This window comes from Zootoca vivipara, chromosome 3 (assembly GCF_965207765.1).
Source record: "Zootoca vivipara chromosome 3, rZooViv2.hap1.1, whole genome shotgun sequence".
NCBI classification, from domain to species: Eukaryota; Metazoa; Chordata; class Lepidosauria; order Squamata; family Lacertidae; genus Zootoca; species Zootoca vivipara.
In genome coordinates, this window is record NC_142586.1 from 108704592 (window position 1) to 108730192 (window position 25601).

General features: G+C 45.0%; 2 protein-coding genes across 2 annotated transcripts; one reads left to right on the forward strand and one right to left on the reverse strand.

The window, feature by feature from the left end:
- Positions 1-1361: 1361 nt before the first annotated feature.
- Positions 1362-17427, reverse strand: MTIF2 (mitochondrial translational initiation factor 2). Its single transcript, XM_035110953.3, has 14 exons — positions 17265-17427; positions 15211-15427; positions 14621-14741; positions 13227-13398; positions 11784-11944; positions 10988-11164; positions 10567-10706; positions 9440-9564; positions 8374-8578; positions 6675-6927; positions 5427-5567; positions 4339-4503; positions 2395-2535; positions 1362-1727 (listed from the first exon to the last, which is right to left on the reverse strand). Exons 2-14 carry the CDS (start codon positions 15418-15420, stop codon positions 1558-1560), a joined length of 2181 nt encoding a protein of 726 aa, XP_034966844.2. The 5' UTR covers positions 15421-15427; positions 17265-17427; the 3' UTR covers positions 1362-1557.
- Positions 17428-22365: 4938 nt separating this feature from the next.
- LOC118083008 (prolyl-tRNA synthetase associated domain-containing protein 1) lies at positions 22366-25367 on the forward strand. Its single transcript, XM_035110951.3, has 2 exons — positions 22366-22559; positions 24860-25367. Exons 1-2 carry the CDS (start codon positions 22461-22463, stop codon positions 25295-25297), a joined length of 537 nt encoding a protein of 178 aa, XP_034966842.2. The 5' UTR covers positions 22366-22460; the 3' UTR covers positions 25298-25367.
- Positions 25368-25601: the final 234 nt, after the last annotated feature.

The following is a 25601-nucleotide window of genomic DNA, read 5'->3' on the forward strand; positions in this document are numbered from 1 at the left end:
CGGACACAGTGCAGGCGGCAGCGATGCGGAGCCTCTCCCGGCGGGGCCAGCAGTACCGCGCAGGCGCCTAGGCTGGGGAGGCGTTGAGGGTGGAGGGCGCTTCCTCCGCATGGCGGCTCTGGCTGCGCTCCGAGCGAAGAAGCCAAGGGCAGGAGAGGAGGCCTCGCGGTGGCGACAAGTACCCAATCCTGCGAGGCTGGCAGAAGGCCAGCCTCGCAGCAGCGGCGAGGGCTCGATCCAGCGGTGGCAGTGAGCGCAGGGCAGCGAGGGAGGTGAGGCTCCAGAACGAATTAATCCGTTCCCAATGCATTCGTATGGGAAACCATGTTTCGACTTACAAACAAATATTTCTACATACGAATGTGCATCCAGAATGGATTAAATTTGTAAGTAGAGCTTCCACTGTGTGGGGTTCTTGCCATCACTAGTTCCCTCTCCAAGCCTGGATTGATGGAAGACCTTGTTCTTTGGGGCAGTGGGCTGCCAACCTTTTTGTCCTTCTGATTACTACTACCCACACCACAATGTGTTCTGACTATAATAAAATGCTAGAAAGTCTCATTTTAGGAATAGGAGGGAAGTAGCTTTCTGAGAAGGGACACGGGTGGCGTGGGTTAAACCACAGAGCCTAGGGCTTGCCAATCAGAAGGTTGGTGGTTCAAATCCCCGCGGCGGGGTGAGCTCCCGTTGCTCGGTCCCTGCTCCTGCCACCCTAGCAGTTCAAAAGCATGTCAAAGTGCAAGTAGATAAATAGGTACCGCTCCAGTGGGAAGGTTTCTGTGCGCTGCTCTGGTTTGCCAGAAGTGGCTTAGTCACGCTGGCTCCCTCGGCGAATAAAGTGAGATAAGCGCCACAACCCCAGAGTTGTCCGCTACTGGACCTACGGTAATGGTCAGGGTTACCTTTACCTTTCTGAGATGAGGAAACCCTTTGTGATGTCTGTGGGCACCATGTTGGCATCCCTTGCTTAGACACTAAATACCAAGTTACGGTATTCCTATTTCACAACCATGGCTGTGTTCCACATTGGTGTAAAGGTGGTGGCAGCTTAGCTTTACCTTCAACATACACAGTGTTTGAATGTGGCATGTAGGCAGAGATACTGCCTTCATGTGGTCATTGAATGTGGCAAGCTGGTACTGGCCCTGTAATCCCCTCATGTAATTTCAATGTGAGGGAATTTGTCTGTACCCCCAAACTGATTTGAATAATAGCTTGGCACACATGTCTGCGGGGACAGATTCTCACATTAGTTAATCAAGTACTCTGATCTGTTCAGCAAAATGTATTATTTTGTCCCAGCCTATAACACAGGTTTCAGGATGCTCCTATTGCAATACATAAAATACAGATCCAGGTGGTTTCACTGTACAGCTAAGCTCTCCCAGTTTTTATTGAAATTTACAACATAATGATTTTTTAATTAAAAAAAAATACATTAGAGCCCCCTATTCATTTTTACAATGCAAGCTGCTTCTCAAATGCCTCTACTTTGTGATGCAGTGCAAATAATATAATCCAAGTTTCTCAGCCCATTACGTTTGGCTGTCTTGAGCTTTAAAATCCTGGGTCCCAAGAGATCGTCTGCTTAATTTCCTTTTCATTGAAACACACAATTTCATCTCCCACTTGAAATGCTATGTTCTTGTCCAAACTGAGCCCACAATCCATGCCAGTCTTGACTACAGGGACATCATCTTTATGGTGCTTCATTGACGATAGGTATCCTAGGTAAAATAGACATACATAAAGCAAGAACTCCAAATTGTGCAACATTTATTACAAGGTGAGAAATGTTTAGAGCGCAGAGATTGCTCCAATCCAGACCATGTCTTAAGTCATAGCACTCCAGAGCACACTACTCAGAATTGTAGAGTTTGAAGGGCTCCTGAGGGTAATCTACTCCAACCCCCTTCAATGTAGGAATCTCAAGTAAAGCATCCAGTGTTCTCATGGTTGCCACATGCAGGACTTAACCAACAAATGCTTGGGTAAATGTTTTCAAATTCCTCCTGAAAGTCAAGTGTGTTGGAGACACACACCTCACATGAGATTATATGAACACACCTGCAATAATTCAACACAGTCATGCGGAAGAGAATCAGTAACTGATTCCACCTGGAGCTCTGCTACCCACAAAAAATTCTACATAGCATATTGGGAAAGTGTCTGTGACTAACATGACTGAGGAGGATCAAATTTTATTTTTGTATAAAGAGGTGCTTAAATATTGGTTCCTTATTCAGTCTATTTGCTATTTTTTAAAGTAAGAATTTAACCTAGGGGAGGGGCAGAAAGTAGGCTTACGAAATCCAGGGATGCTTGGTGGTTCCTCGTAAAATTGTGGAAACTGGGCAGTAGAACTGACTGCTTAGGAAATCAACCGCTACTCACCTGTCCAAATAACTTCTTGATTACGAATTAATTTAAATTTCATCTTTCTGTCCAGCTGCCCCTTTTGTACTCTGCAGCCAGCTACCGGAAGTGTATTTTTTCCAACTGTGACATCAAAGATTGCTAAAACAACAGCTTCTCCTAAGGAAAACAAAAAAGCATGAGAAGTGTAAAAGTGCCATTTAGGCAGTCTCTGCTCATTAAAAAGAATATGAACATTAATTCCAACCAAAATACAAAAGCTAAGGTGACCTGTTTCCAGTACTAAAAAAACCCAGTTCCAGGCTTACCAAGTTAGATAAAAGTTGGATTTTGTGCATTTAAATGACGTAACTGAACAAGTCTGCAATATTTCCCTTCTTGTTTTGTAGTACTCTGCAGCTTTAGACTGTTTTACATCATTCAACAAAGTTTTACTTAGACTCAATGAAACAAACATGATTGGTAGAGCCACTGAACGCAGGTCTTTTCTGAATAATAATAATAATAATTATTATTATATTATATACCCCACCCACCTGGCTGGGTTTCCCCAGCCACTCTGGGCAGCTTACAACAAAATATTAAAATACAGTAGTCCATCCTAAACCGGGCTGCCTTCAGATGTCTTCTAAAAGTCTGGTAGTTAGTCTCTTTGACATCTGGTGGGAGGGCGTTCCACAGGGTGGGTGCCACTACCGAGAAGGCCTTCTGCCTGGTTCCCTGTAACATGGCTTCTCACAGTGAGGGAACCGCCAGAAGGCCCTCGCGCTGGACCTGTGTTCGGGTAGAATGATGGGGGTGGAGACGCTCCTTCAGGTATACTGGAGTAAAAGTTGAAGCCCAGCCCTTTCCCCCCTAGTCATGAGCTACAGAAGATCTGTTCAAACTGCACCTCACTAAGTGCTGTAAGATTGCAGCAAGCATTACGAGCAAAGTTTCAAGCACTGTATACCTGAAGGAGTGTCTCCAACCCCATCGTCCAGCCTAGCTGGACTCATTGTCCAGTTCCAAGGGCTTTCTAGCAGTTCCCTCATTGTGAGAAGTGAAGCTACAGGGAACCAGGCAGAGGGCCTTCTTGGTAGTGGTGCCCGCCCTGTGGAACACCCTCCCAGCAGATATCAAGGAAATTAACTGTATCTGACTTTTAGAAGGCATCTGAAGGCAGCCCTGTACAGGGAAATGTTTAATGTTTGATGTTTTACTGTGCTTAATATTTTCAGTTTGTTGGAAGCTGCCCAGAGTGGCTGGGGCAACCCAGTCAGACAGGTGCCATATAAATGAATCATTATCATGATTATTATTATCTTGGCTGCCACAAGTCCTAGAAATTTGCATTAAAAAAGAAAAATAGATCCCTAGGAATTGGAATTTCTGCAGCCGGTTGCGGCACTGCACATTTCTGCAGAGAATCCTGTCTCTGGTTTGTCACTATACCATGAGTATCAGTACAGTACTTTTAGAAATACCTATGCTGAAACTGAAGGAAATCAGCCCTGATTTCTGAAGGAAATCAGCCCTGAGTGCTCACTGGAAGGACAGATCGTGAAGCTGAGGCTCCAATACTTTGGCCACCTCATGAGAAGAGAAGACTCCCTGGAAAAGACCCTGATGTTGGGGAAGATGGAGGGCACAAGGAGAAGGGGACGAGAGGACGAGATGGTTGGACAGTGTTCTCGAAGCTACGAACATGAGTTTGACCAAACTGCGGGAGGCAGTGCAAGACAGGAGTTCCTGGCGTGCTCTGGTCCATGGGGTCACAAAGAGTCGGACACAACTAAACGACAACAACATGCTGATACTTCTGGTGTATCATCATGCCAAAGGTCCATGTAAATCCAGCCTCCTGTTCCCCACAGTGGCCAAACAGTTGCTTTTGGGAAGCCAACCACCAGGGCACCTGGGCCAGGAGTGCTTACCATCCCCACCACCCCTATTTCCACCATCTCAAATTCAGAAGTATACCCAACACATGCTCCTCTAGAGAACAGGGCAGGGTGCTGCTCAGCTCCGCTTGTAAATCTTCAACAAACCGGTAGATGATTTTGTGCATTTTCAACTTTATTCCCTTCTTGGCAGCCAGCTGCTGAATAGGTTTATTTGCGTTCACATTGAACCCGTATACAACACCTGACAATGCAACAAAGAGGGTAAGTGTAAAATTGCTATTTTTCTTCTTCTTTCTAATGGCTCAAATTAAGCATACTTTAAAAGTTCCAGAGTTGCTCTGTTTACCAAACATTAAGGGCAGGGCTGAGTATATTCATGAAGAGAAAATTCAAAACATCTGCAGCATGGTAACATTCTGCACCAAGGAATGCTAAATTCTGAAACCCAACTGAATTGCACCCATTTGCATGCACCTGCTTATTTTGCATAATTTATTCCACATCTGCAAGAAAGAGATGGGGAAGAGACGCCTCGGGAACTGAAAATCCTACCCTACTCATCTCTGACTTCCATGATTCCACCCACACCCACACACCTCAAGCCTATCTTTGCAGCCATGTGGGAGAGAGATCTCCTTTATAATAAAGATGAGTTTCTTGTGATGTTAAATTTTGTGCCCCGAATTCCCACAGTCGTGCAGAAAAGCCATTTATTTCACTTATAAAAATTTGCAAGTGGCCTTTCGTCCCACAAAGGGCCTCAAGGTGACTTACATGAAAAGCGTTACGTGAAGACTCTAATCTTGCATGCAAAGCACTCAGAAATCAGGATGGTGCATGTAGCAACTATCCCTAAGCCAGGAGAGTTAATGTGCAGCTCCAATAGTTGGCATCAAAGGTGCCATCTGGCCACAGTCTTCACAGGTAACACAATGTGTCGAGGGGATGAGATCCGCCTTCCTGACTTGCCTTGCAACATGGGTGAGAAAGTGCGTCCCATTCTGCTGCATGGAAACCCTGCCTGCAAGTCACTGCAGCACACCTTCTGCGCACTTTTAAGGCCTGTTACTGAGCTGCTGACTGCTTGCAAAGCAAAGTGCTCTGGCTCTTTAGCCATCTAAGACACATGACTCTGTGTCGCTTTCTTCAATGGCCACCCTTTACCTTTAAATGTTTCTGCGAGGTTTATGTCATTTTCGCTAATATCCCCAATTCCACAGTGGACCACGTCTAGTTCACACTCCTCGTCGGCATCGTAGGTGTCCAGGATGTTCAAGATGGCTTCCACTGAACCATCAACATCACCTGGGCGGAGCAAAAGTCCCGGTTAGTTTAAATGCGAGTGGCACACACAAAACAGAGAATAGCACAACTAATTACTGTACAATCCATGAGGAACTTAAGTCTCGTGCAATTCAATGAGCAGGAGCTGAGCAATGATTAGAGCTTTGATTAAATTCTCGGGAATTTTGCCTCATTTCTGAAATTAACAATCCCCCCCCCCTCCGGACTTTCCAACAGTTTGATTAAAATGCTGTGGGGTTGCTTGGAATTCAGTAAAAGAAGAGTCTACAGGTACAGCACTAACAGTCATGACTGCTAGTATTTGTATTGTATTTGCATTATAAATGCATTTCACAAAGAATAAATAGTATGGGGAAAGGAGGTGGCAGTTGGCAAGCTAATCTTTGACCCAGAACCATGAGGGTGTCTGGAGGAGGAGTTTGTGAGGACAGGCAAGCTATAGACTAGTAACTTATGCACTGCTGTGAAGGAGTTTTAAAAACAAAAAGGACTAAACCCTCTCTTGGGCTGGAGAGAAACACATTGTAGTCATTTATACGTGAATATGTAATACTTTCTGTTCAACTGCTGCCAACCTGACAAATCTCAACTTATCTTCAGGTCTTGTGTAGGGCGCCTATTTTATCATAAATGGCTAACACTGACAGGTGCCATTTTCAATGCCAGTTAAGCCACACCGGTGTGTCAGTTAAGTAGCATGAGGAAGGACCACAGTTCAAGCATTAAAGCATTTGCTTTCCATGCAGGAGGAGGACCTACGTCCACTGCCCAACACCTCCAGGTAAGACTGTGGGAGCTCTGTCTGCAATCCTGGAAAGTCGCTACCAATCAGTGCAGATAATACTGAGCTAGGCAGACCAATGGTCTGTCTTGATATAAGGTAGCTTCCTATGTACCATGTGTGCCCTCTTGTGGGCCTTGCTTTCTCAAGGCTTCAAATTGTGCTATTCAATACCGGTATTATATGAGGAAGTGCCCCCTGCCCAGCCCACTGCCTCAGTGTTGGGGAATAATAATAATAATAATAATAATAATAATAATAATAATAATAATAATATAGCAGCTCTTGGGAGCAGGACAAACCCAACTGAGTAAAGAGGACTCCACCTTTGATGATGATGTGCAGCACATTTTTGTCACTCTCTGCTTTTTCTTTCGGTCGCATAACCAGGAGATGCTTTTTGCTCTTGTACACCGCTGCCCTTCTCTGCCTCCAGGACATGTTTTCCAAGCCCTCTCTATCCTTCTTGTAGGCATCCCTGTGCTCCTTCTGCTTCGCCTCGATGACCTCTAGGTCCTTCTTCGCTTTCTCTTGTTGTTCGGCGTAGGTTCTCCACTCAACAACTTCACGAGCCCTTTGCTTGGCAGAAGAACAGAAGAACTGCCTCACTGATCTAGCACAACGGCTGGGATCCCAAGATCCGGGGGAGGGGGGGATTTGCCACCAACTCCCACCTCCATCTGCAGCCCTCACCCAATAGGCCAAGGGTTCCCCACCCACCGGCAATGTATTTTTGGAGGGCACCGAGAGCTACAGATGGAAAGGGGGGGGGGAGCCCATTCCATCAACTGTGTTCGGTACCTGGAAGGGAAGTTAGTAGCCAAACCTACATCTGCAGCACTGACCAGCCAGATGTTAACAGCTCAAACTAGGATGGAGTCAGCCACTGAAGCTGGTACTCAAATATATGTTGCCTCCAAACACAGCTGTTCTGTTTAAATTATCTTAGGTTTTTTTTAAAAAAAAACCCTCTATTTTTTGCCTTACACTTTTTTTATTATTACTTTATTTTATTTTTTTATTCAATTTGTATACCACCCTACACTCATAGATCTCAGGGTGGTTTGCAAAATATAACCACAATATAAAAAACACAAGATACGTAATAAAAATGAGAACAACAAACCAAAAATCTACCACCACCCCCATAACACATTAAAAAGGGCATCGGATGTCTATCAGCCCAAGGCCTGGTTGAAGAGGAATGTTTCCGCCTGGTGCCTAGAGGTGTATAATGAAGGTGCCAGGCAAACCTCCCTGGGGAGAGCATTCTGTAAGTGGGGAGCAACTGCAGAAAAGGCTCATTCTCATGTTATAACCCTCCACACCTTTCGTGCGGGAGGCACACGAAGAAGGGCCGCAGAGGATGATCTCAGGGCCTGGAGAGGTTCACATGAGGAGAGGCGGCCAATGAGGTATTATGCTCCAGGGGTGGAGAGAAGGTGGGGGCGGGGCGCAGGCGGGGCAGCCGGCATGGTGCCCTCGGTATCGCGCTGCCCGGGGCAGAGCCCCCCCCCATCTCCCCTCCCTTCCTACACCCCTGATTCTGGTGGCTTGAGGAAGATCTGAGCAAGTGCTGCTTAGTGCACAGATTGTGGGGCCCACTGGGGCCCACAGATTGTGGGGCCCACTGCACCCTACTGTCTGAGGTAATGGAGTGGAAGGAAGCGGGACGCAAACAGCTTGCAAACAGCTTCCGTTCCAGCAGTGTAAATAGCTTCTTGTACTGCCACAGCCGAAGCCGTGTTCATTAATTCTGCTCCTTCTCTCTAGTACAGGGATGGGGACCCAATGTGGCCATCCTGATATTGTTGGGCTCCAACTCCCTTCAGCCTCAGAAAGATGGGAGTTGCAGCCCAACTGCATGGATAAGGCGGCAGGTTCTCTGTCCCTGCTCTGGTAGCTTGTCCCTGCTGCTTTCCCTGTAGAGGCCTGGAGCCCAGGGTAAATGTGTCCTCGTTGCCCAGTGAGAGGACCCACCTTGGGGGCCCCAGGCTTAAATGCTGAATGGGAAATCTGTGGTACCTCAGACTCTACTTCAAGGATTTCCTCTCCAGCTGAAGGAACCTCCTTCCATCCCACGATCTCCACTGGCATGCTTGGAGGGGCAACTTCCATGGCCTTGCCGTTCTCGTCAAACATCATTCGCACTTTGGCCCAGCTTTTCCCTGCAACCAGAATACAGCCCTTTCTCAGAGTGCCTCTCTGGATGATGGCAGTGGTCACTGGACTAGAGGGGAGAAGGAGGGAAGATTGCATTTGATTTAGTACAACCAATTTTACGCTACTAATTTTATTTGCATTTTTTATATAGTTAGCCGTCTTGAGGCGGGTTATAGCATATATGGATTGTAGTAAACAGATTTGCAAGTGCATATGCTTTCTGTTTACTTTGATATGTTTTATTACACTTGAGCCCAGCCCTTCCAAATAGCTCAGGACAGTGTACCTAGATACCCCACTCCTTAAGTCAGGGATGGGGAATCAGTGGCCCTATAGATGTCGTTGGGCTTCAATTCCCCTCAGCTCCAACCAACAATCAGGCATGATGGGAAATGTAGTCCTGCAGTATCTGGAGGGCCACTGGTTCGCTAATATCACCAACCCCACAGTTCCTTACCCCTGTTAGGTGAATTATGCTGGAGATAAGGACCAGTCCCAAGTTCGCCCACTACATTCCCAGTGGCTCTCCTGTGGCTTCTCAGAAGCACAGAAAGAGATAGATCGGTTTCACACTGGGTTCAATAGCCTAACCTAGTATTGCAATAACAGAAGCCACTTTGCTTCTAAATAACAGGAAATGGAAATGCAACAGGAAATGGAATTTGAACATCTGGAACTGGACATGAATTAAAGGATATATAACGAGGGGGAAATTATGGAATATTTTTCCAACATGTGATCACAGTAGAGAGATTTTAACATGGACGTGGATGGAAAAATATGGAGGACTGGTGGTGGCAATTAATGGAGATAAAGTTAACATTGAAGAAAAAAAGCATGGTTGACATTTACCAATAATAATAATAATAATGACTCATATGACTAGTGATTCTGTCAAGGAATGAAGGGGCGTATGCCTGTGGCTCACCCTTTTCCTTTATCTGTGCGAGACTCTATGATGGTGCCTTCCACGGGGCCCGTAGGGTCTGCCTTCAGTTCCAACATCTCCGCAAGAGCCACGGTTGCCTCTGCTAAAGCCATCAAGTTGTCACCCTACACCAAACAAAGATGGTTCAGAAAAGAGCTGAGTCGCTCGGGATCAAGGAAATGACACATCAGTCTGCGTGTTACCTTACGACAGCAGATGAATAGCTCTAAAATCTGGATTACTGCATAGAAGGCGGGGCATGCTTATGGCTGCCAAGCAGAGGTTGATTTAAACCCCTCTGCATGGAGACTGTCATTGTGTGTCCAGGAACATGCATCAGCATCAGGGAATTTTTTTTCGGGTTGTGGGTTTTTTTAAAAATCATTTGCAATGGCATGAGGAAAAGACATCCAATCTGTATGGTCCGTCATATAGCAGCTTTGTTGCTGCCTCTGCTCTTTAAGGAGGCAATACTATGGTCCCTGGGAGGACACCCAGGGCTATAGGATAAACAGAGAGAGGCCAGATGTTGAATTCTACCTCCCTGCTGCTACCGAAACTTTAGTCACCCTGGCCCTACCAATGGATGCTGCAAAGAGTCAAAAAGAGGGTGCTTTGAGGGAGCACCAGGAAACAGCTTGAATCTGATAGATCCAAAAGCCCAGGAGATGGTGTAAATCACTCGTTTGTATTACCCTCCAAAACAGGGTTTCTAAGAACCCACAAAATGGACCTGCCTTCTGCCCTGCTGGTAAAAACACAGCAGGGCTTAGCTGCATACGGCAGCGAAATCATCTTTGGGTCCCACCCATTTTAGGATTGCAGATTTAGTTGTTCATTCAACCTCGAAAATTAACATTTGCCCCAACTCATTCTCTCCCAGATCGATCTATGAAACGTCCTAGCGTCAATCTAATGATCTGTAGATCTTTACCCACAGACACACAAGAATGACACAAGCATTTTTATTTTTATTTTGCACCATGAAAAACACTACAAATGACCTTCCAGAATTAGCTGGAACTAGCTTATGGGAAAAGGAAGCATGCTTCGGGAAATAACACACTTCCAAAAATGAAGCCCACCTATGACCCGCGGTTAGCACCGTGGCGACAGGTTAAAATTACCTTCAGTGCTGAAACAGGGATGGCCTGCACATCTCCCCCATATTCTTCGCAAACCACATTGTGAGCCAGAAGCTCTTTCTTCACTCTATCCGGGTCGGCTTCAGGTTTGTCGCATTTATTAATGGCAACGATCACTGGAACTGCGAGAGAAAAGGAAACTGGGGAGAAGGCCAAAGTCCAAACAGCGAAGCATGGGAAGCAGCGAACCAAAGACGTTTCCCCAAAACTACAGTTCAATCGAGGGAAAGGATATTTATTTGTGAAGCTGTTTTGATCCCACCCTATCAGAATGAGCAGCTCATAAGCATCTGATCTAAGGGCCTTGGGGAAAAGTGAAGGCTTTCCGTGATTATATGGGGTATTTGACCAATGGCACTTATCTCTCCCTTCCTCCCACCCGCTTTAAAGAAAAGCGCTGTACCTTGGGCATTTTTAGCGTGTTGAATAGATTCCACAGTCTGCTTCATTACACCATCTTCTGCAGCGACCACCAATATGACAATATCTGTGACATGTGTACCTCTCGCCCTCATGGCTGAAAATGCAGCATGGCCAGGAGTATCCAGAAATGTTATTTTTTCTCCAGAAGGCAAATGCACTGCAAAACAAACAAACAAAACCCAAACCCCAACAACAATCAAATCTATACAGCAGTATTGTAAAAATTATAAATGCGGGTCAAAAATCTATGCCCCACAGAGCTCCATGGTTCTTGTTCCCCACCCAAAAATGATTACACGATTGCAGACGGTTCAAATTTCTTTTGAACATGGATTCTGTTAAGGTAGCAGGAGTTCCTCACAAAGCCAAACTCCAATTTCTACTCGGGGAATCTGCTAAACATATATTTACTCTGCTGCAGTCCCAAGCTCCACTGTATGCCTTCATGATCAATATTATTTCATTGGAAGTAAGCCCCTTATTCTTGAAGCTGGTCTTCATTTCCATGCTGTACAGCAGAGTAGTGTCAGCAACTCAACCTTTAGATCTGGAACTGTTTTCTGACACCAAAACACCTTAGGAAATAAGATTGTGTTGAGATCCCAAGGAAGCCTGGGGGGCTGTAATTTGTTCAAGGGTGCTGAGGGGAGACCCTTAACAGCTATGACCATTAAAGTGGTCCAAGGGTTCTTTAAATGTATGGTGTGGATGGGACAATCCGAGGAAAAGCCAGCGTAATTATCAGTGCATGTTAAAATGACTCAGATAAATCATACCAAGAAAGGCACCGATATGCTGGGTGATGCCTCCTACTTCCATTGCTGCCACCTGAGTTTTCCGCAGTGTGTCAAGCAACGTGGTTTTCCCGTGGTCGACGTGGCCCAGGATAGTAACAACTGGAGGCCTTGGAGTTAATGAAGCAGGATCTGCAGGAGGCCTGCAATGAACAGAAACACACAAGGCTTGCAAATGAAGTAAACCCTCCTTGTGTTTCTGCTTAACGTTTTTCCCTTAACAGATCCCTTAAAATGCCTGAGCAGCAATGATCTCAGCATGCGATCCTCACCAATGAGTCACAGCCCAATGCCAGAAGCCTCCCAAGATGTGGGGTTTTTTTCCTTCAGGAAAAGGAGGAAGCATGGATATACGAAACGGGGTGCTCTCTTCACAGCAAAGGGGTTTACTTCAGTCAGCGCTTCTTTGTTTATTGAGTTATAGAAACTAAAAGATCTCAGAAAAGTTTATTTCAAAGACTACTGACCAAATGAGATTTCCATAATGGCTAAAATGGTTTTTATTTGGACTCGTAGAGAGAAGCACGGGAATCTTTTTCCAACGTATTTCTTAGCAATAAAAATGTCAGTGTGGCGCAAGCAAATTTTTATTCTGAAAGTGCGGCTCAGAAAAAAAAAGGTTGAGAACCACTGGGCTGGAGGATAAGCAAAGAAAAGGGGGTGCGGACAGAGAGAAAACAAAATTGCCTCAATATTCATTAAGGCTTTGATTATTTAATTTCTATACTGCTTAACATATTGAAAATATCTCTAAGCGGTGTAAAAATAACTGAAGCGACAACAGACAACTTAAAACAAAATATTATGAAAATGCAGTTAGATATAATTTGTACATTCATACAAAGTTATTAATATATTTAACTCAATATCAATTCATTTTTTTCTGACACACCCTCCCTCTCAGCCTCTGGGCTCTCACCCAGGGTCCAAACAAACAATCAGCTCATCCACAAAAGTCTCACAATGAGAAGAGTTCCTGGGAATTGTGGACATCACCTTAGTCTCTCACTCTAGACTTCCTTTCATGGGCAGGTCCAAGGTGAATGGTACATTCTAAGAATTCCCACAGCTATGTTCCATTCAGCTGCAGGAGCTTCTGTTCACATATTAAGAGTTGCTTCATATAATGGGTTTTGTTCACTGAAGAACCCCTTCCATGAGTACAGCTCTCCTTCCATGAACGAAAACTCCTTTGACTCATAATAATAATAATTTTATTATTTATACCCTGCCCACCTGACTGGTTTCCTCCAATCTGGGTGGTATCCAGCACACACAAAAACCTAAGCGAAAAGGTAGGATCCAAGCTTATGAATGAATATCAAAGACTATAGACATCAAACGTGAGCCGGAATAGCAAAAGAGCAATGGAAAACAGGGCCTGCATAAACCTAGCAACCAAAATAAATTAACCCAAGCTATTACCTCTTTACGGCATCTTTGTTTTCTTTGATTTTGTCTTCTTTTAACTTGGCCCATTTGTGTTTCATGCCGGATTTTTTAACGATGTCCTTGATCAACACCTCATCCAGGACTGAGTCGGGTTCTAGCATGTCTAAATCAATTCTCGTGTTTAGCAAGGCTTCATATATATGATCTGAATACAGAAATGGAAAGCTGCATTGGTCAATGCACCCACCTAAGGAAGAACCTGCTTGATGAAGCAGCTCTAAGAAGAGCCTGCTACCGTGTTTCTCATATTATAAGACATGTCTTATATTTATTTTTTCCTCAAAAAAACACACTATGGCTTATTTTCAAGGGGTGTCTTATTTTTTTCCTTCTCCTCCTGCCGCGGCTGGCATTGCTGCTGCGCCTATCACTATGTCTTATTTTCGGGGTATGTCTTATATTCCTTGAATGCTTAGAAATCCTGCTATGGCTTATTTTATGGGTATGTCTTAAAATATGAGAAACAGGGTAGATCAGGCCAGTGGCACATCTGGTGCAGCATCCTGTTCTCACAGTAGCCAACCAGATGCCTATGGGAAGCCCAAAAGCAGGACCTGAGAACGACTGCACTCCTTCCCACTTGTGATTCTGATCAACTGCCAATCGGACGCATACTGTCTCCAACAATGGAAGTACAACAAAGCAACTTGGGACTACTTGGAACCTAGCTGGATAAGGTCTTTGTCACACAGGGACTTGCAGGCACCACCCCAGCAGCCGCTGAATTTAAACCTGTATTTCAGTGCTATTATTTATCACTACCACCTTGGGAAAATATATTTCACATGTTGGGGGGGATCTAAATGAAACAAGCTAAAGAACTACAACAAAGGGTTTCCCATTCTCCTCTTCCAACCCCCTACCGCAAAAAAAAACAAAAAAAAAACCCACCCCATCCAACTGGGACCAATTCTATGGCAAATTCATTTAATTCAAACCTTTCTCAGATGAAAGCAGCTCAAGCACATCGGAAGCAGATGGCTGAGGAATGCTCTGGAGGATGAAAGACCTCCTTTATGGCACTGGAAAAGCAGGAAATCTTGAAACAATTAAAATGGGCTAATGAGTGACATAAGCTCCGCTGTAGGACTCCCAAGTCAGCAGATACCAGGCCCACATTCTCCTGTCTTGTCAGCAAAGGAAACTGCAATATACTGAGTTAGACTATTGGTCCATCTATCTCAGGGTCTCTTCAGGGTTTCAGGCAGAAGACACTGCCAGCGCTATCTGGAGAGGCTGTGAACTCAACCTGCATGCATGCAAGGCAGATGCTATACTGAGCTTCACTAAAACGGGATCCAAGTGGGAGCAGCTGAGAATGAATTCTGATGATGGTGCCCTTTGCAAAGTCAGAGGAACAGTCTCACCTATGTCTTTATGCATGGCTTTTGCAAGGTCTTCCACGGTCATCCTGGACATTATCTCAACCTCCTGCTTCTCTGGTTTTGGTTGTACAGATGGCTTTTTCTCCTTGGCTGATTTCTTTCTCTGCAAGAGAGTTCAAGGAGTGCACGTGGAATGGATGGAAGGGGACGAAGTTTCAAGCAAAGCTGTAAAATCTTAAAATGGAAGGCCTGCTTTGCTTATACGGCAGCTGGACACACACAGCTATATAAGAAAGATCCACAGGCACTCAGCTCCAGTGAACTAAGTGTGGATGCACTTTGAGAGAGGAACAATTAAACCTTATGTTGTGCCGTATTACCATTTTTCATCTTGTTTTCAATGGTTTCCACTTCTAGGTTTGTCATTTAAAGATGGGCTGGGCAAAAAGCACACTTGAATTTGTTCAGAACAGATCAAACACTTTTACTCAACATTTCTTTTGCATTAACCATAGTTTTTGTTTCTCTACAAAATCCACTGAAGATTCCTCTACAAAACAGCACCGGCTTTCATTCCACAGGCACACACAACAGGAGTTATTGGAAGCAAGAATAAAGTAGCTGTTAATTACCTCCTTGGTTGTTAAAAGCCTGAATTGTGAGTTGGTGTCTGGCTGCCAGAGCAGGGGGTGCAGCTGAACTGGGCACATGGGGTAGGCAGATGACAAGACAGGCTTCCACTGTGTTCGTTGTACTTTCCCATAAGCCAAGGAGTGCAGCTGCCGGCAAGCACGATGCAACTGGCCCAAGTTCTCCAGCATCAGCATCACCCTCCAGTTCATTTCTTCTCTGAAGGAAAGGATAGAACGAGTCACCTTTCAAGGTATATGGATTAGAAGCCACAAATGGGAACAAAAAGCGGCACCAGTTGCAAAGGAGGAACAGGAATGCTGTGTCTTCCATGCTGTGTGGAAGAGGAAATGTCAGCAGGAAATGTTTTGGGGGGTGGGGAGCTTAACCCAGAACAAACATAGTTTGTCTCTAAGGTGATACTGAACAATTTTTTAATTTATTTTGACATGCTTTCTGTAATTCACTATTCTACATAACTATTGAAAACCACAGAGGCTCCCATTCTCCTTTGTTCCTAGCACCCTAATCAGAAAATAATAACAGGTTGTCATGTCCGGACCCCAAGAAAGAAATCTGGCAATGTTATGAATCAAAAGGAGGAATCTCCCCAGATGTGGACTGTGCTGCAGTGATGGAAGAAAGATGAGAAGATTGTCCACAGACAGCTTTTCCAGATCATGTGGCCAGCACAACTAAACCGCTTCTGCACAACGGGACACCATGACAAGTGCCAGAGTGCACAGAAACGCCGTTTACCTTCCCGCCACAGCAGTACCTATTTATCTACAGTGCTTTCAGGAGCTGGGACTGGGCAACAGGAGCTCACCCCATTGTGGGGATTCGAACCGCCAACCTTCTGATTGGCAAGCCCAAGAGGCTCAGTGGTTTAGACCACAGCTGCCTCTAACTGTGGAGGTAGAGCATAACCATCATGACCAGTAGCCATTGGCTCTTTCCTCCATGAGTCTGCCTAATCCTTTTTTTAAGGCCATCACTGCCTCCTGGGTAAGCAAGTTCCATAGTTTGACTATGCGCTGCATATCCTCTGCTAATTGTTTCATTGCTTGGTTTGTGTCCCACCTTCCACTGCAAGGAGCCGAGGGCTACCGCAAATGATTCTTCCTCTCCCGCATTTTACCTACACAATAACATTGCATGGTAGTTTGGACTAGGCTGGGAAACAAGTGTCAGGACCAAGCTCAGCTTCATGCCTAAGAGGAGATTTGAACCGCCGGACTCCCAAAGTCCTAGTTCCATATGTCTGCTTTTAATCCCCCCCCTTTTGCTTTTAACTTATTTTTAACTTTTCTTGATGTTATTCTCTGGTTTTTTTGTTTCTATATCATTGCAAACTGCTGTGTGTGTATATGTGTGTGTATGTAAACATATATATATGTAGCAGCTACAAAGATATAGAATTTTTTTTATGAACATGAGTACTTGCTACCAAAAAGCATGTATGAGGATATGCAGATCTTATTTATACAGAATCTGCAAGCTTGCCTCGAGTCAAGCAAAAAAAAGAGGGTATGAAAGAATGCAATAACAATAACAATAGTAGAAGACAGGAAACAGAGTGACACAGACACTCAAAGGGAGCTAGGGGTATAAACAACAACAACAACAACAATGCCCGTGGCCTTTGTGACATAATCTCTATGGCAAATGGGCCACTATCGGGAGGACGGGCACCGCTCTTCCTTATATGGAGAGAAAACAGGGCGGGTGAGGGAACAGCCAATCCTGCTCCAAGGCTCCAGTTCATCCATTCAAATCAGGAGGAGATGACAAGCCCCGCCCACATTCTCATTGCTTCCCTCCTGCTTTGCCACGACCCTGCCTCAAGGTGGCGCTCGCGCTCCTCGGCCGCCTTTTAAAAGAAAAAACAAAACAAAAACCATCCACCCCTCGCGCATGCGCAATACAACTGCCGCGTCTCGAGACAGGGCCGTTAGGAAAGCCGCTGCCGCCTCCGCTTCTCGTGCTGGTATTTCCCGCCGTCATCGCCACCCCCACCGAGCACCCACCCGGGTGCGTGTGCTTCTGTAGCTACCTGTTCTCCGGAAGAAGTCTGCCCTCTCCCTCTTCCTCAGCGGGGAGCCGAAGGACCCAGCGCAACCCTTTTTAAAAGAAGAGGAAAGGTGTTCTTCATGCCGAGTTCTTCACTGAGCATGCGCCACTCTGTCCGAGCATGCTCGGTAGCGGCGGCCGAAGCCCTGCAGCCCTTCTCTTGCCCTCACGCGGGAAGGGCGGGGCCGCAATTCACGTGGCGAAAATGGATGTTAGGAAGCCGCTGAGTGTAAGCTAAATAAGCTCCCGTCTGAGTTCTCTAGATTTTGCTTCCTGGTAATTTTCAACTGATGTTTACTTTTAAACTTTATTTTTATATACCCACTTCCTGCCAGGGCGCAAAAGTCGGTTTACAATGTTAAAACTGAAGCCACAAAATAAAACGTATAATAAGGAGTCAGTCCAGATTTTGAGTCGTCCCTGAGGGTTGCATTTGCCTCCCTCACTTACAAGAGGCAGATGTTCCACTGTATTCGGTGCTTCAAAATAAATGCAAATAAATAAATGCAACCCGAACTCACTCCTTTGTTCAATGATACTCGAATCCAAGGAAGCAGTGAGAATATTGGCAGCCTTATTTGCGGTCGCGTATTGTAGCTTTAATCTGCCCTAGCCTTGATCAATGGTGTTTGTTTTTAAGCAAAAGTAGAGTCTTTCTATTATTGGTTTATGCAAAATTGAGTTGCCATTCCTACATGTACTTACCTCAACGGGACAAACTTCTGAGTAGACATGTATACGAGACTTGTACTGTTAAATTAGGCAGAAGTTCTGTCCCATTATGCTGGCGAGCGATTGGAATTTTTAGCAGCTGCTAGGATGGGCAGATTGTTAACAGCTGCAAATTTAACAATAAAAAGCATGGATGTAATGAAGAAATTTACGGTGACAAAGACGAATCCCACCCCCAGATTATGGTTGTGTGTGCTGTTTCTTAAGCAAAACTGGAAGACTGAAACAATATTATTTAGTTCCTCTTTTGATTCTCCATTTTACATCCAATGTTTAATTCATTTTTCTTTTTTCTCCTTTGGGTAGTCAAACACATTCTTTTGGGGCATTCAAACATTGTTTAACATGCATTATCAGATATAAAGTATTCAAGAACAGTAATTTTGACATGACACCAGTTGCAATCCCCTTTGCACCTATTTGGATTCAGTGGTGCTTACTTTTGAGTAAATTTGTACAGGGTTGCACTGACAGTCTAAGCTCTAATTTTCTTTCCTGCCAAGGCACTATAATTTGCAGCAATCCTCTGCTCCTTCCTCCGAGGCCCAATAAAAAAATCCGCCTTCTCCTCCTCAGGCTAAAGAGCAATTGCTTGCACTGTGTCATTTGGGATTATCCCTGGGGTTTCTCTGCATTGTTAATGTGAGGGGAGGGCAGAAGGAAGATTAAGGGTTTTCAAAGGCTTTTAAAAGGACCATTGCTTCTGCCTAGAATTTCTTCTAATCTATGGGACTGATGTCATGTGTGTGCCAGGAAGAATTTCATTGAAAAGACTCAGCCATCTGTAATCTGACTGCAGTGGGGGGTTGGGGGGGCAGGGCAGGGCTGTGAGAGGAAAACACAGGCAATCAGTGAGCACAGCAGACATATGTTGACTGCTGCCATGTCAGTGAAAGTGCTTTCGACAAGCGCTGTCTGTTGACAAACAGCATCATGTAGAGTGCTCTTTGGAAAGGACTTGTGAGACTCTGCAGATACGTTTTACATATCCAAGTTCAGGTTTATGTTTCCCTGTGGCAGTTGCTAATCATTTGGCAAAAAGGGTCTGCCATGCCTTTCACAGTGCATTGTACATGTGATGGTTTGGGGGATGACCCTGAAACTTCAATGGGTTCAAAAAATACAGCCGCCAGATTATTGACTGGGATTGGTCAGAACATACCTTGCCATATCTCCTCTGTTTTTATGTTCTCCTTTCTTTTTACTAAACCCATAATGAAAAATCACTTTGAAACTTATACTGTTTTCTCCTCTGTTTTTACGTTGTTTTAATTATGCTATAGTTTAATTACTTTTTAACTATTGGTTTTAATACGTTTTTAGCCGCCTATATTTTATCTGTGTTGTTTTAATTAACTGTCTTGGTGTCCCAAACTATGAAAAAAGTGGGATGTAAATGAATACAATAATACCTAGTGCTATGGGTTTTGTGATGGTAGTAAGTCCTTGGCTACAAAGGAGATTCCAACTTGAACATCAGGAAGAACTTTCTGACAGTAAGGGCTGTTCGGCAGTGGAACAGTCTCCCTTGGGAGGCCGTGGATTCTCCTTCCTTGGAGGTTTCCAATCAGAGGTTGGATGGCCATGGACATAGCTGCCAAGTTTTCCCTCTTCTCGCAAGGAAGCCTATTCAGCATAAGGGAAAATCCCTTAAAATAAGGGATAACTTGGCAGCTATGGTCATGGATGCTTTAGCTGAGATTCCTGGCATTGCAGGGGGTTGGACTACGAGATGACCCTTGGGGTCCCTTCCAACTCTACAATTCTGTGATTCTATACAATAAGGTAAAATGCCCCAGTGTAACAGAAGGGCAGGGACCCAGGTGGCGCTGTGGTTAAACCACTGAGCCTAGGGCTTGCTGATCAGAAGGTCGGCGGTTCGAATCCCTGTGACGGGGTGAGCTCCCGTTGCTTGGTCTCAGCTCCTGCCAACCTAGCAGTTCGAAAGCACGTCAAAATGCAAGTAGATAAATAGGAACCGCTACAGCGGGAAGGTAAACGCCATTTCCATGTGCTGCTCTGGTTTGCCAGAAGCGGCTTTGTCATGCTGGCCACATGACCGAGATGAGCGCGCAACCCCAGAGTCGGTCACGACTGGACCTATTGGTCAGGGGTCCCTTTACCTTTAACAGAAGGGCAGGGCAGGATGAGCTCTACTGGCCACTGCTGGAACTGCTCTTTGAGCTTATTACTGTACTGTACTGGAATTTCATTTTCTACACAACCATTAGAAAATCCCTATGTTTCTAGCATCAGCAGGGGTTTAGGCCAGATTACCATTGAGGTAATCAATGCGGGAAGCAGTGCAAGACAGGAGTGCCTGGCGTGCTATGGCCCATGGGGTCACAAGGAGTTGGACACGACTAAACGACTAAACAACAACAACACCATTGAGGTAGTTGATTAGACAAGTTCACGGAGGAAAAGGCTACCAGTGGCTACTAGCCATGAGGACTATGTTCTGCCTCCACAGTCAGAGGCTGAATATCAGCTGCTGAAAACCACAGGAAAAGAGAGTGCTCTTCTACTTGCGTCCTGCTTGCAGGCTTACCATAGGCATTTGGTTCGCCGCTGTGAGAACACGATGCTGGACTAGATGGGCCATTGGCCTGATCCAGCAGGACTCTTCTTATGTTCCAACACTACAATTCTATCAGATGATACTAAGCCTGTTCTGTAGACACTGCCCAGCACTTGGCCAGTGAAACCTAAAGTTGGCAACCCCTGGAATAAGTGGATCATCATGAAACTCAAAAACTTTTATTTTAAAAATCATGACATGGCACAGAAGACCTTGATCTAATCACCCATATCAGAGGTTATTTCTCGGCTTAAAAAAATTACCTTGTGGGTCCAACCCCTTTCATATTTTGGTAACTAGGCAGAAGCATTTTAACAGGATTAATACTGCATCTCTCTTCAGTTGCAGACAAGATTGTTTAGATAATTGGTTTATTAAATAAAATGCACCAAGAGCAGCTGTTTTCATTAAGCAGTTGAATTGCAATGCATTTCACACTCTGCAGTTCACCTATTGCCAAATAAGTGTGAATGCACAATTAAAGCCATTCAATTTAATATCATTTCCCCCCAGAATTAATGCTAATTTATTCACTTTCCAGTTAATGTCTTGCATTAGAACAGATTGTTGTTCTTAACAGCTTAGCAAATCCCTCCTGTCATAGACTAGGAAAGGCTTGCTCACAGCATTCCAAGAGAATCTCAAAATGCTTAAGGCCCAATCCACTGGGTACTTCTCTCATTAAACTACATTGAATCAACAGCACTAAACTACATATTAATTTAAGCAGGAATCTAATGAATATTAAGAGATGGAGCATGGCTCAGTGGCAGCACATTTTCTTTGCAAGCAGAAGGCCCCAGTTAAAATCCCTGGCTTCTACAGATACAACTGGAAGAGAAGCCTTCCCTGGAACCCCTGGAGAGCTGCTGCCAGTCAGTGTAGACAATACTGAGTTAGATGGACAAATGATCTACGGTAACTCAGGAAAAGGCCGCTTCTTATGTTCCCATTACTTTTGCATATGAAATTAACTCCTAGATTGTGTTCTTGTTTTAGGCAAGGACGTCACTTCGTAAGCAAAGGAGCATGCATTGCACCAGTTTAAATCCAAATAGTTGTAGTTGAGGAATAGATCATGTTAAGCATTAATTTTGTTGGCATCCATTTGTCTACAGAAACAATGGAGTGTGCCTCTGGGAGTGAAATCAAACCGCTGCCTTAGCAGCACTGAAGTGACTTCCCGGGAGGACAAACCTGGGTAGTGTCTGTGGAAGTCCAAGACCCCCCCCCCAGGCCTCATTGATGTGGTCCAAATGAAAGCAGAACAATGCGCTTGGCACCAACTTGGCTGCAGGAATTGCTGGAAGGAAGCGTACAAGGCACTGTCCAACCCTATTGGGGACTCCACTCCGGTTTTGTGTGCAGTTTGCTCCTTAGCCTTTTCTTCTCCAGAATATATCCTGCAAGGCTGCAGAGGTTTAGGACCGTAGTTTTCATTCTAGAATCTAGATGGGCTACCTTCCCAGGTTGAGGAGCCTCATCTGCCCCATAAATAAAGTAACTGCAATCCTATGCACGTTACTCAGAGGTCTCAATGAGGATTGCTCTCTAGCAATCGGGCTTAAAAGCCTGCAGCCAAGGAGTTGCGGATTTCAATTCCACGCGCGTTTACCGGAGAGGAAGCGCCCCTGAAACCAGCGGGCATTTGCTGCCGAGTAAACGCGAGTAGATTCGGAAATCGAACCCCACACTTTCATTTGTAAAGCGGATGAAAGCGATCCCTCGTTTCTTTCTGGCTGCCGGAAGACGTCCCCTCTGCTTGGCCCAAGCGGAAAGGCGGCGCCTCCTTTCCCGCAGCGCGTCGCTCGATCAGCTGACGGTCCCCATCTCCCAAAGGCCCGAAGCGAGTGCGAAGGATCAGCCATGGCTGGGCAGCCGCAAGCGGAGGGGGCACTTCGGAAGGCGCTAGAGGATCACCTGCACGGCCTGGGCATCCAAACGCTCGCCGTGCAGCACCCCGAGGTGAGGGGAGTGCGCGGATCGCGGGCGCACGTGGAGGGGGAAGAGCAGTTGCCACGTGGCTGGCTCAGATTAGCAGCCCCCTACTGCTTCTACGCCCTGTCCAAAAGCGGGTGTTTGGAAGAGAGGCGTGGAGAAAATCGGTACTTTTCTCCCTGTTTCATAGCGCTAGGACGAGTGGGCACCCAACGAAGCTGAATGTTGGATGATCCAGGACAGATGAAAGGACAACTTCACGCAACGCATAGTTTTAACTATACGGAACTCACTCCCGCAGGAGGCAGCGAGGGCCAGCAGTAACCTGGATAGATTTAAGAGAGGATTGGAGAAATCCATGGAGGCGGCGGCTAACAATGGCTGTTAACCAGGATAGCTATGCCCTGCCTCCAAGATCAGAGGCAGAAATGCTTCTGAATACCAGTTGCTGGAAACCAAGGGCGGGGAAAGTGCTGTTGTTTCCCACATTTGGTTGGCCAATGAGAGCAGGATTCTGGACCAGATGGGTCTTGGCGAGATCCAGCAGGCTATGACTACAGTCTGATGCGGATGCCCTGCTCCCAGCGTTTTTCTTACAATACTTTCCAATATCAAGTTTACAGCTCCAAAGCAATAAAACCAGTGTAGCCACATTTGGATAGCAAGTCTTATAATGACAAACAATAAAAGAAACAGCTTTAAGTCATCATGGCCTTGGGAAAGAGAATGGCACTCTGGACACGCTCAGAGGGGCTTAATTTCTAATGTGACAGCTGCTATTACTATTATTATTATTATTCCTTTAACAAGAACAAACTAGGAATTCAGTAGGGTAAAAGTGATTTTGTGTTTTGTTGTCAGGGGAGAAATAGTACAATTAGTTATGTTACACTTACTGATGCAATCCTATCAAAATAAAAAAATTCCTTCAGTAGCACCTTAAAGACCAACTAAGTTTTTATTTTGGTATGAGCTTTCGTGTGCATGCACACTTCTTCAGATACAGTGAAATGGAAGTTTCCAGGCACTTATGTAGAGAAGGGGTGGGGAGGGGTGGGGATGCATGTTCTACCCCAAAGTAAACTGCACTGAGTTCAATAGGGTTTACTCTCAGGCAAGTGTTGTTACTTCAGCCTTAATATTAGTTAAGATCGTAATAGCCTGCTGGATCAGGCCTATGGCCTATCTAACCTGGCAAACCTGTTCTCACAAGGGCCAACCAGGTTGAAGATATGAGTGTGATAGGAAGTATTTTACTCATGTGAAAATTGCATTATAACACCTTTGCCATCACATGAGGAAAAATCAAGCAACCCATAGTCTGAGATAAAGAGATAATAGAACAGGGTAATTTATAGTTACAGGTAGGTAGCCGTGTTGGTCTGAGTCAAAGCAAAATAAAAAAATTCCGTCAGTAGCAGCTTAAAGACCAACTAAGTTTTTATTTTGGTATGAGCTTTCGTGTGCATGCACACTTCTTCGGATACACTTGAAACAGAAGAGTCAGACCCTTATGTATATACAGAGGGAGGTGGGTGTGGGTGGGAATGGGTGTTGGGCCGATGGGAGTGGTAAACCTGTAGATGGCTGTTAACGACTGCTGATGACTGCAATTGGTCCTGCGGGGAAAAAGCAAGGGCTGAGGCGCTAAAGAAAGCTTGATCATGCATAATGAGATAAGAATCCTATGTCTTTGTTCATCCCAGGTGGCTCCATGGTTTTAAGCTTGGTAATGAGTTCCAATTCAGCAACTTCTCTTTCCAGTCTATTTCTGAAATTCTTTTGTAGTAAGACAGCTGCTTTGAGATCTTGTATAGAATGTCCTGGGAGATTGAAGTGTTCTCCTACTGGTTTCTCTGTCTTGTGGTTCCTGATGTCAGATTTATGTCCATTTATCCTTTGGCGTAGGGTTTGGCCTGTTTGTCCAATATAGAGAGCTGAAGGGCACTGTTGGCATTTGATGGCATATACACAATGTTAGAAGATGAGCAATTAAATAGTCCTAAGATGGTATGTTGGGTGTTGTTGGGGCCAGTAATGGTGTTGTCCGGGTGTATGTGGCAGCAAAGTTGCCCAGATGCCAACTTTGCTGCCACATACACCCAGATGCCAACTTTGCTGCCACATACCTAGTCAGCCCTGTTCCTGTATAGGAAACATTCCACTTGGGAGTTCTCCTGTATGCACTGTGTTGAAATGAGCAAGATTTTTGCAGTCATTGCATTGGGGTTTGCACAGGAGTCATTCTGTGAATTGTGGCTTATGTGTTATTTAGAAAGCTCAGCCAATGCAAGGAATAATCAAACTCTTTCAATGATCTCTTTTAGGTGTTCACAGTTGAAGAAATGATGCCTTACGTCCAGCATCTGAAAGGAGCACACAGCAAAAACCTTTTCCTTAAAGATAAGAAGAAAAAAGGGTTCTGGCTGGTGACGGTCCTGCACAACAGGCAAATCAATTTAAATGACTTGGCAAAGAAACTAGGTGTCGGAAGCGGGAATCTTCGTTTTGCTGACGAAGCGGCCATGCTTGATAAGCTGAAAGTTGGCCAGGGGTGTGCAACGCCCCTAGCTCTTTTCTGTGACCAGGGAGATGTGAAGTTTGTGCTGGATTCTGGCTTTCTGGAAGGAGGCCACGACATGTTGTATTTTCACCCAATGACAAATGCAGCAACTATGGGACTACATCCAGATGACTTTCTAAGATTTCTGAAGTCCACAGGACATGAGCCTACAATTGTACATTTTGACGAAAGTGACAAGTAGCTTTATACCACCATTTTATATGTAAAATCAATGATGTCATGAAAATTTAAAGATGCTAGCTATCCGTTAATTTCATTTGTAGTGTGTTTTTCAAAATTATAGTTTATCTTTAGTTGGGTAGTTACTACCGGTTTCATGATGTATTTGATAATGGTCACATCCACTCCACACTTTTAAAGCACACTTATACAGTCATGGCTATCCCCCCCAAAGAATCTTGTGAACTGTAGTGTACCCCTCTCAAAGCTTTGTCAGCACTCTTAATAAGCCTTAAACACAGACCCTAGGATTCTTGGGAGGCAGA